At 42.6% G+C, this 12,018-nt stretch overlaps 1 protein-coding gene across 1 annotated transcript in view; it reads right to left on the bottom strand.

The window, feature by feature from the left end:
- The window catches only part of LOC128298085 (homeobox even-skipped homolog protein 2-like), a 57,879-nt gene extending 47,622 nt beyond the window's left edge, over positions 1–10,257 (bottom strand). Inside the window, exon 1 of the mRNA XM_053033817.1 lies at positions 9,834–10,257. Coding sequence (XP_052889777.1) covers positions 9,834–10,257 — 424 coding nt within the window. The remainder of the gene's footprint in view (positions 1–9,833) is intronic.
- Between the last annotated feature and the right edge of the window lie 1,761 nt (positions 10,258–12,018).

Genomic DNA, 12,018 nt, shown 5'->3' with positions numbered 1-12,018 from the left:
ACGGCGTTTTCAACCAAAATGACCAATCGAATCGAAAATAATTAATTTGAAATTATTATTATTCAATAATTATTAGTCGATATTCAATTGTGTGCCACCAAACTGCATACACACTCAACTAATTTTAGGTGAACGAAATATAGCAAATATTTGAACAAGATGCTGTAATATTTGAGTACTTCGTATTCTAAGCCACGCCTTCCAGCGAAGCACCAGGGAAACGGATCGATATTAACCCTCGAGTGTTCATAGAACCAGTGGCGCGATGTGTATTCTTTGCGGTATTGTAGTTTATCGTGCGTAGGGAAGCAGGTTAGAAATGTTTTTGGATTGGAATAGTATTCAACTATTTTTGAAAAGATTATACATATATTATATTTAGTTGAATATATATTCCATAATGCTTCAACATATCGGGTGAGTGATTTGTATACACCTTGCACAGTTACAGGTACACAACCTCAGTGTGCCAGTAATTATTCAACCATCATTTCTGATCCGGCTCGATGGAACTCCTTCGTACATACACACCCACTCACGAATGTTACCCAGTGAATAGGAACGCAGGGGGTGAGAAAAAAAAAGTTGGCCAACCATTCTTGTCAACTTATCGTCATAACAATGCGCTTACAATAGTAATCACCGCAACACACATCGAGCAAAAGTGAGCAAGAAATCATACTTAGAAGGCTTACACAAACGGCACCCTTCACCGTGTCGTGTCGTGGGACGGGATGAACCCAACAGCACCTCATCAAACCATCCCAATGATACTGGCTACCTTCCCGGACGGTGCAGAAGAGAATCGATCCTGGCCAAACGCCGTTCGCCGTGCGCTGGTTGTGACAGGGGGTCTTTGCGGTTACAACTACCCTATTGTTGTACACACCCGCCACGGTGCACAGTGCGGCAAGGTTTCAAAGTTTCTTTTCACGCGTTGTCACGACCCCGAGCGTAGTAGGCGCATTGTATGCACTAAAAGACCACTAACAACCGCGCGTACCGTCCTGACGCCCCGCGAAGGGAGTCGGAAATCTGTCATCACTGTCACATTGCTTTGGGTCCTCAGCAGTCAGTATCGGGCAAGCCCTCGGAATCGATTCGATCGGTAACAAGCGCGTCGCGACGACACCGCTCGATAGCGTAACGCACACCGTAACGCAACACTGAACGGAGCACAATGCGTGCCGAAACTATCAAGATTGACAAATTGAAAAAAAATAGTATCATTCCCTCTCTCTCTCCCTTTCTCTCTTTCATTCGTGACAGGCTCCTATTTATGCGCTGCATAAACTGTCAGAAAAGGAGGTTATCTTGAACGTTTTGACGCATCGCTTTATTACTGGCTGCCGTAATGGTTGATGGCCAAACACTTTCACATCGATATGATCGATATGAAAAAAAGAGGGATCCGATCCATCCGACAAGGGTGGATGGCATGATTCTTGCCGGTAAAAATGACAGAACATAACATATTGCATTGAAATGAATTGGCCCGTGGGCGGGAGGTCAAAGGTGTGCGAACGCGAAACATTCCATTCGAACCGAAAAGAGGCAAAAAAAACGGCATCGAAATCACTGTGTGTCTGGTGGGAAAAGAGGTTAGTCTCATCATATCGTTAGCAGCACCGCTCAAAACGCACATGTTGGCTTTGTTAGTGCTAGACGACCGCAGGGAAACAGTCATTACGTTCGTTTCCGTTCGTAATATAAGTTTTTTTCTTCATCTCTCTTTTCTGCGTGTGTGTGTGTGTGTTACACTAGTGGGACATAAAAACATCCACATTCCTTGTGGAATTTTTATCGTTGTATGTTGTATGTCCCTGCTGTTTTTTTCCAACCACTACACCACTTGAAGATCCTTTCGTGCTAATAAATTCCACTCTACGATGTTGACAGTGAATGTGAAGTGTGAAAAATATTTAGCCAAACAAAAAACCCAACCACCACCAATTCTAGACAACTCCGTCGTACGACTATAATAGCTCCAAACCGCGGGGCCACAAATATCAGCGAAATGAAAACGGGTTACGAAATTTGATGCGTCCGCTGTGCCAAATAAAACATCCACTGCAATAATAAAGGAACGTTGAATGGAAACCAGTAGTCAACAGTGGTAAACGACAACGACAACAACCATCAACAGCCGCATCCGTAGGCGGTTTATTTTTGTAAGATTAACTATTTCTCCGCACGCTTTCTTGTAATGCGTGGTCTCTCGGTCTTACCTGAACTGCGTCTTCCCTCCCCCGTGTGCACAGACTCAATCGCATCCTTTCGTACAGTTTCCCTCTACCATCGGTCTAACACACGGTGTACGGTGATGTGTGCGTAGAAGTGTGATGTTGTGTTTTTTTTTTTTGCTTCTCGCTTTTCTTACATCCTTCGTTAAAGGTTTTAACGCTTTTAAATGCTCATTGTCCCTTAAAAAACAGACATCTTGACAAGATTGCCTTTGATTTGTGTTTTGTTCACAATTTTCACACCTTCTTCGTTTTCCAATTCCATCCGATGCCGGTGAGATGCGATGATGTTGTTCTTATTTTTTTAATCCTTTATTTCGCTCTCTCTCTCTTTCTCGCTCGCTCGCTCCGTGTGTCGCTCGCACACTGTCACTTTCGCCGTTTGCTAGCAATCCTGCTCGCATTACCGTAGCAACGTGGAGCAGGCTGTGAAGCGCACGGTGTCACGTGTTGAAAAGAAATGGCAAAGAAGCGTCGTTAAAGTATGCCAATGGTATCGTTCCAGGAAGTGGAATGTGTGGCAGACGAAGAACGGCAATTCCCGAGGAATTCCCGAGGATATTCGCACCCGGTTCCCGCGTGCGTTCCGTTCCGTAGTACCGTGCGGGGTAGAGAAATTCGATACTACACCTCCTGTTCCCAGCCCAGCCTCCACCAATCTATCCCCCTCCCCCCCCCCCCCCTCCCCCTTCAGTGCGTGGCTGCAAACCGCAAACTATTCAATCGTGTCCTTGCGCCTTTCTGCCTTTTCCGTTGCTGCCAGAGAGGGTTTCCTTTTTCCCCCTGGCCGCAAACGGTTCGTCGTCTGCGCGTCAGGCTGAGAGGGAAAAGGCATTCAGCGTTGATGCACCAACTGATCATTTGTTGCAATGCGGTGCTACCGTGCGGCTGTGTTTTTTGGCAGCAGCTTTCGGAAGCAGCGAGAGAGAGCAAGCCTAGACGGGTAAGGGTTTTCGCAGAACTTCCACTTAATCCACTTAACGAAACTGTTTGGAATCAGCGAACACAACAACAAATCAGCACCAGGGAGCTATCAAACCAAAGATGTTGACAGGCTCGCAACAACAAATTGGACGGATGAGTGAAAAAGGCACACCGGGCTTCCTGGAAATTCTTCCTTCGTTTTTTTTTTGCATCTCGACAATAGGATTTTCGTCTAATCCTCGCCTTAAGTGAGCAGCTTACAAGAAGTGTCAGGTTGGGATGCGTCGTGCGTGAAACGGTTCAAGTGTTTGTTGTGTTGGGCGTGAAAAAGTGACCAAATGGATTTGTAACCATTTTCCTGGAACACTCAAAAAAGGGCACTCTCATAGTGCATGTCAGTTTGAGGTCAATGCCAAAACCCTGAAAAGGATTTTTTCAAATAATATCGTGCAGAATGCGGGATCGTAACGAGATTATAATTAACAACAGAATATTTTTAAACCCAATTACACTTGAAAATTCTTTTCAGTTTCGTTGTGCAGCACTAAGGACACTGTGCCATGTTATTTTAATGGTGTTGCAGCAATTCAAAAGCGTGTTGTGAAATATTTATCGCACACCAACAAGCCACTCACAAAAGAAACCGCGCTGTGGCAGCACTGCTTCACGAAAAGGTGTTCTATGGCAGGAACGCCATCTCCGGCGACGTACATGTCTCGTTTTTATCCATTAATTAGCCTTTATGCTTCGCGAGGTGAAAATGCGGTTCCTTCTCGCCTGTCGGCTGGTTTTCCATTCCCATCATATGCATATTAGCATCACCAAAACCTAGCCATGGAAGACAATGCGCGGATGTTGACTTCCCGAGATGCCCGAGACCCTCGGAATTGGCGTGTAGGTAGTGGCACCGAGCGGTAGTACAAGTGTGTACCAGATTAACCCACTTTATTAGCGGCAATGGGACTCGGTCCGCATACCGTACTACCCACTTCCTGTGTCTAGGTGTCTGACATACCGAAGGAGTAGAGCTCTGGAAAAGAAGAGAGAGAAAGAGAGATTCAAAAAAATGAACCTCGTGACTTCCAAGTGCATGCCGTGCCACGTTTGAAAGGTTAGAAAGTATGGGTCATGGAGGTAAAGCGGTACGTAGATATGCACCAGGGATCAGGAAGCAGCACAAGGAGATACGTGTTCCTGAAGTCATTCTTTCGCACCCACGGACTATGAGCATTCCACATCCTTCCAACAAATGTCTGGATGAGAATGTTCGAGAACAGCAGCGTTGTACAGCAGAGAAAAAAAAGCATCATGAGTTATCAAGATCCTTGAAGCGTAAGATGCCCAAATGGAGACAAATATTAGTGTCTTTAATTACGTAATAAACGCGAAAAGATAAACATCAACTACCGGCTAAAAAAAGATGCCTGTGAGTGAGAGAGAGAGAGAGGAAATAAAACCTTTTTGCCTTGCCGTGTGAGCAGATAGGAGCTTGCGGGAGCCTGCTTAGATGGATTATCCTAACCTTGTCCGATGCATCACACATGAATAATATGAGAAAAAAAAAACAAAACCAAGGAGCAAAATAACAGCTACTCAACGCTAGCAACGCCGGAACCCGGCTGGCTGGTGTTCCTTCCTTTGCCGGTAATATCATGTGGCAGCATCCAAAGCCTGCACAACCCAGCCCCAGTCCACGAACGGCCTGGAGTATGAAAGGCCGTGTGCTTCCTCATTACCTTTACCCCTCACTTACCCCGCGACAACACCGACTGCATTCGAAGCCAATGTACTGATAACAATGACTAAATGGTACAACCCTACCAGCAATGCACTGGTATTAGTGGATGTACGGATGCGTGTGTGTGTATGTGCAGGATTGGAATGTTTCTATACTTTTAGCCAGCAAACCATCTCTCTATCCCTCTTCCCCCTCCTCCACTTCCCCTCATCCCTCATTCCTTTATCCCCTCCCTAGAACACCTTTCCATCCGCCGTTTGGATCCAGGGGGGTTCTGCCCTTTCCTTCGCAGATTTTTTTTTATTTCTTCTGCCCTTTCATCGTCATCGTAAAACGGTTCCATTTGTTTGTTTTATTTCACACTGTAAATTTTTGGCTTTATTATTTACGTGTGCGCACAGCAGAATATCATATACACCGTTTCCCTTGCCGCCCTTACCCATCCCGCCCCTTTTGGTCCCGTTCTACCGGGGGCCGCTAGAAAATCTGCGCTGATTCTGCTTTCTTCTCTTGCTGTTTCCTTCGCTTTGCCGTTGGTTCTATCGCTCTGATTCGCTTGCACACTCTTACTTTGTTTTTGCACTAGGATTTGAGGTTTGCATTGTATTTACACATTTTATGTAAGTTTTTCTTATAGTAATAATAAAAGTTATACAACGATCATTGCACATTGCAACAAATATTTAAACAGGGTAGTAAACCAAATTATATCCTATCTGGCGTAGGTAATGAGCAATAATTTATATTTTAACAAAATTTATAATTTTGCACACTTTAAGCCAGTTTTAATCGTAACAACTTTCATTAGAACCTCAAAGAAATTATACAACATCAAGATACGATTCTGTTCTAATGATTAATATGCCGTCGGTATATGCCGACGGCAACTAATCGTCATTTGTGACTCGAATAAAAATGTATGCGAAATTGGGTTTATATATATAACAATTGTACTAAAAATATCAATATTTTTACAACACACAATTTGACTAATTTTTACTATATTTAATAATTGTATTTGTATTGTATAATTGTATTTACTATATTTAATAACAGTATTTTGTCGTAATTACAACTCGATAGTCTAGCCTGATACGTTTGACCAGTTTATTATTTCGTTTCGAATGATGAAATAAAAGTATGATTTGAAAAATATTTTAATGTTTTAATGTGCAGAACGATCCTCTCTCCCGAGGAGTGTAGATTATAGGCGGTGGGCACAACATTTCAGCCAGTTTGGATGAGCTGATTGATTAAAAAATTCATTTAGCACCCAAAACACATCTCGTGTGAAAACGTTCCATCCTTGTGTTTTTTTTGTTCACCATTTTACAGCACTTGACACATTAACCCGCACGCCTGGATTTATCATAATTTATTCTTAATAAGCCCTGTCTCACTGGGCTAATTAATTCCGCAAAACCCGGCCCTTCGCACAAACAACTACGGCAAACAAACATAAAACAACGACAACAACAAACAAACAAAAAACACACACACACACATCCAACCAACTCGTTAAGGAATGATGAAATGCAGCCGTTTACAGCCGGCTAAACACGTAGAATGAAGCTGGCCCGTGCTTGGTGTGACTGTAGGGAAGTAGAAGTGCAGCACATCCCACGTACTATTAATGCACCGTTTCCACAAACATCTCCACTCATGCACTCGTTTCAAGCATTCCGCAGACTCCACGGGCTCCACGAACTCAGCGATTGTCGCGGTTATCCTCTCTGACTGTGCCTGTGCTGTACATATCCTTTTCCAACATTGCACGGTGTTTGTTCAGCGCTCCAGCGATTCGCAGAAAGGCCTAGTCGTGTTTTCAGAGGAGAATACGGATTTTTGCCCAGAGTTTAAGAACAACACCCGTTAAAACTTCGAGGATTGCCGATATCGGGGAAAAATCCGGTAAGACGGAATGAATCTCACGCGCATTCCGGGATGCATTTGGATCACATTACTAGTTTCGGTGTTAAAGCACATATTGCTTACTTGGAGTTGTATTGACTGCAAATTACAATCTTTTTAGTGTGCGCCCTTCTGACCACGTGTGATCAATGTAGGCTGTGTGCGAAATTTGTGTTGCACCGAAAGACTACTGCGACAAAAAAAAATCGAAACGAACAAGTAAGAGTGGTAATTAGAACGCTCAAAAGTAGCCACAAGGCTCGTTTACGGCTGCCATCGGACAGCTTTGAGGACACCAAGAAAGCAAATAAACTCCCATGAGAAAAAAAAAATATATTACGCGACATGCAGCGATGCTCCCAGCGCAGCATCCTGACCAAAGCAGAACGATGAATGTCGCACGATACGGGTTCGATGCGATCCTGTGACGCAGGAACTGTGTCACGCGACACTGTGGTGTGGAAATTGTGCAAATGCAAATGAAATGAAGAGTTCCGGGCCTCAGCAGGCATACAGGCGGCTGATACTCATGAGAAACGTGCGGAATTAGCCATGAATCGGGCAGGCCAGCAATTTTTCTCTCACGGCGTTTAGCAGTTTTTTATGAGTGTTTGCGATGAGCGCATTGGCATTCTTCATATATTTCGGGAACGTTTATGATCTAAACGTTGCACACTTTGAAAGTCTTTCAAATTGCATTTAGATGGTAAGATAATTGCCGATGCTAAATCGGAAAAAGAACGTCAAAATTTTAAAATGTACACAAATACGCAAAAGACGTAATAAGAAAAGTTAATTAATTCAGCCATTTTACTGATTAAAAATACTGTAATAAAATAGTAATATGATTAATTGTAATATGTATGTGAGAAAAGTAACTAAAAAAAAATTGTAACCTAATTAATAAAAGTCATTAAAAGTGAGCGCAATATTGAATTATAAACTAATAACAAAAATTGGTAAGAAGAATGTTTCTGAACAAACCAGAGCGGATTTCCTTTTTGTTAAACTTTCAATGATTAGTTTTACGCTTTTATTTGTAACCAATCAGAATGGAATAATGAATAAAAAATCAGATGATAACCTTCATATAATATATTCTCTCAGAAAAAGCTAGAAAAAAGCGCATATTATGATGACAGTTGAATAACAAATGAAAGACAGTCATATTTAAGATATAAATGTTTGATTTTGGTACAACTGACTGTTACACCAGTGTTACTGGCAGTACAGTTTAAAACCATTAAAACTTCAATATATTGCAGTCTTTTGAGTAATAAATCAGGCACACGGAAAGGATATATTTTCCAAACACCGTATTTAACATTGAACAATGGAGCACAGTATTATTAATTCTTGATTTTTGACGTTTAACAAACAATAATTGTTGAATAAAACGAGAATGCCATTTTTAATGATGTAAATAATATTTTAAACATTTAAATGAATCATTATTACTAGTTCAAAGGAATCTTTTCGAAGTAATGGTTTGCAGAAATAATTTCTCATAACACAATTATCTCGAACGTAAATAATTAAATTGTATATTCTTTTTACACTTTATAGGATTTCCTTGTTACTTTTGTCTCAGTTCAGTAACTAAACAAACTTCTGCTGCTTTAGACTAACATTGATTCATTCTAGTAGTATTCTTCGCATTAAAAATTTGGGAGCATAAATATTATCAAAACAGGTGATATTTCATACAAATATATTTAGTAAATTGTAAATTGATTATTTGTTTTTATTCGTTACTTTTTAATTTAAGAAATAAAGTGTAACAAGAGCACTTAAACCACAATTACGTAATTTGATAATACATAAAACATCATTATCAATGTTACATAATAACAATGCTTAGTAGTAACAGCAAGGTAGTAAGAGCTGTCACTAACACTGAACTACTGGGCGCCCCCACTTTTTTATATTTTACCACTCCCACGGAACTACACATTCCATACGGTGGCAAGAACTAATCACTTAAGTAATTGGAATATATATGACATAAACAAAATAAATCAAACGAAAGTAATCCTTTAAAAAACCAGACAAGGAGATATTATTAGATTATGTGTATCGGTGTTGTATTAGTAGCGGAACACGACAGCACCGGTCCAAAATCCCATCCGGACCAATACCCACTAGCAAGTAGCAGGACTTTACTATCCGGCAACGTGGTTAAAATAATTCTCGGAAGCCAGAAATCGCAGGCATGACCTAATAGGTCGTTACGTCAAAAAGAAGAAGAAGTTTGATGATTTTTAATATGGATACATAACCCACCTTCGTGTAGGTGCTTAATGCAACGTAGACGAGTATTAGATGTAATTAACTGACGATTATTAGATGTTATTTAAATAACATATTTGTTATAAACATATTTAAACAACAATTACAAAACAAAAAGTAAGGTAACAGAAGTCTTCCAAGATTTCTCCCAGAGTTTTTACAACACGAATAAAACTTCTTAGGCGGTCGAGTACACCCGAGATAAGGAGACCTTTCACTGTTTGGAGAAGGAAATGTCTTCAGACGATTGTGAAATGTATACTAAATTAAGTTACCTTTAGTTCTAAGCAGTACGGCCTGACCGTTTTAAAAAAAAACTTCTTAGGAAGGAAAGATCAATCGAAGAGATCGTCCAGGAGCATATAAGGATATTTGTTGTTTTGTAATAAGACAAGCTAATCTTGTTCGAATTATTGATAGCTTTGGACTCTTGATAACCGATCAGAATATTATTCTGATACACGTTTACATGTGATAATACATGATACACAACATTAATCTGCCAAGTAATAGATTTTGTTTTGAATTAAATTGTACAGTGGTCTAACCTTATTTAAACTCTAAAGGAAACATTGAGATTATGATACTATGATAAACAGCGAACTCTTGCTAGAAGGCATTAAGAGAAGCCGATAGCAGAATTGCATGGAGATAAAATGAACTTAATAGTTGACCGAATCGCTTGTGTATTGAACGCATTTGCGGAAGATCCAAATGTGTCTACTTACTGTTGGCCGACTGTGCCGAATGTAGCTGCAGCGATCCACCACCGGCGGCCGCACTGGCAATGTTGTGGGGCAGAAAGGCGGCCGCGACGGCAGCGTGTGCGTTAAAGTACGCCATCCGCGATGCCGCCGCCATCTGCATCTGGTGCGGATCGGCACATCCGGCGGCGGCGGCCGCTGCCGCAAACGAGGCCTGCCCGACGGCGGTCGGATACAGTGACGGGGTGACCGCCGACACGACGCCGCTCGGGCGCGTCGACTCGCCGCTGCTGCCCAGCCCGAGCAGCTCCTGGATCGCGAACGGTGACCGCTGCGGCATGGTCTGTACCGGACGGTGGAGGGCCGCGGCCGCTGCTGCTGCTGCCGCCGCTGCGGCCGGTGCGGTAACGTGTATCGTTTCGGTTCGGGGCAAGGGCTCCAGATTCATTCTTCGCACCGCTTCGGACCGCTTTCTCCGATGGGAGTCTTGCTCAATCGGGAACAAAATGGACCAACAGAAACGCCTCTTCCCTAGTACCGTGTGTGTGTGTGTGTTTTTTTTTTTATTTATTGTGGAACTACTCGCCTAGAAGAACCGAAGGACACGGTCGAATCGGGACCACTACCACACCAACACTGCTGAAGCTTAGTATTATGTTGCCGGCTTTGCGCTACACATTGTTTGCCATTCGGATTTCCCTTTTGTTGCTCAGTTATTCGGAACTGGAGCAATCAATGCTATCGCTTTGCAAGGCCTGGAGCTGATGGAGCACTGGGGAGCCTACTTATTTGGGAGAACCATTTGGATGATGGGTGATTTGTTGGACATATATGATTGCCGTTTGTTGGCGCCCAATGACGCAGTACGCCAGTGCGCGTCCAGGGTACTAGTGGCTGATGGCCAATTCATTATTCTATACCGAGACTATTAGTGGACAACATCACACTTCCATTCACCACACTAGCGAATACATCACACGGTTACCAGTTACACTAAAAGCACAAAACCCACCACACACATATACACATCGTGTGAGAATGTTATCATTATTTGATATTCACACGCACGCAAGGATTCTTAATTGTGGCCGGCCCGTGTTTTGTGTGGGTGTGTGTTTCAGTCTAACACTTCGCCACCGACCGATATTATCATCACTGACACTGTACGGTGTCGAACGTTACAGGTTGGCGTGCAGCATTCAACTACCGAACGAAGCGTAGGAAAAACAAACACACAATCGCAAAGTATCACACGCAAAACAACGCGGCACCGTCAGCGCAAACGTCGCTACACCGTGCGATTGTACGCGGCGGCCAGCAAAACACCAGCACTTCTTCTCGCGCCGAGTACCTAACATGAAATGTGCACAGCAACGCCGCGACCGTGATGATGACGGCCCTGGTGATGCTTTGGTTCGTAGCGGGTGCCCAGGGAGCAATTTTTACCCCGCAACTACCGGTTGTCTCCACGTACTGGATGGCTCTTGGTATATAAGATATTTGGTATATAAGATGTTATACCTATCTCTTTCATACACTGCACTGCTTCTTGTGCGTTCTCGTTCTTCTGGGGTTTTATTCCGCTGTTTGCGCAGTTGTTGAAGAGAAGTGCGCGTGAGGATTGTTCTAGGATTAACCTAGGATAGTGATTTAAAATGGTAAGTAAACCAAACATATTCGTTCAAGCAACGATTATTTATACTGTTTTTAAAAGTTCACAGAAAACGTATCGCAACAGCATTCTATTGTCATGGGCAACGTACGGAGCTGGCTGTGTATATGTGTGTGCGTGCATCAAGTGAAGTTGTTGCAAGGATTTGCATAGTTTTCTGTTATATTAAAAGTGATTAAAAAAGGAAAATGAAACAAAATGTGCATCAAATAAAATAAAAATTGTTCTATAATGCGTTTTTATTCACATCCGAAAACAGCTGTTTTGCGAGAGCGCTTCCATCACCGCTGTCGCGAGAGAGCGGATTTGGAGAGAACTTCCTCGTTCCTCCTTTCTTCTTCCTTAAAACCTCCTTTATGAACTCAAAAATCCTTTTGTTGAGCGCCTTTTTGAGCCAATCTGTTTCGTGCCAGCTTCGGCAAACGGGATCGGATTTTAGAGCGAGCACGTTACGAAACGGGCGAGCGCGCGCTCTCGCTCTCTCTCGCCGAGTTAGTTATCGCCTGCTGCGCTTTGTGCGTGCATTATATGGCGCCT

This window comes from Anopheles moucheti, chromosome 2 (assembly GCF_943734755.1).
Source record: "Anopheles moucheti chromosome 2, idAnoMoucSN_F20_07, whole genome shotgun sequence".
In the NCBI taxonomy this organism is placed as follows: domain Eukaryota; kingdom Metazoa; phylum Arthropoda; class Insecta; order Diptera; family Culicidae; genus Anopheles; species Anopheles moucheti.
This window is presented reverse-complemented; position numbering and strand designations above follow the sequence as displayed.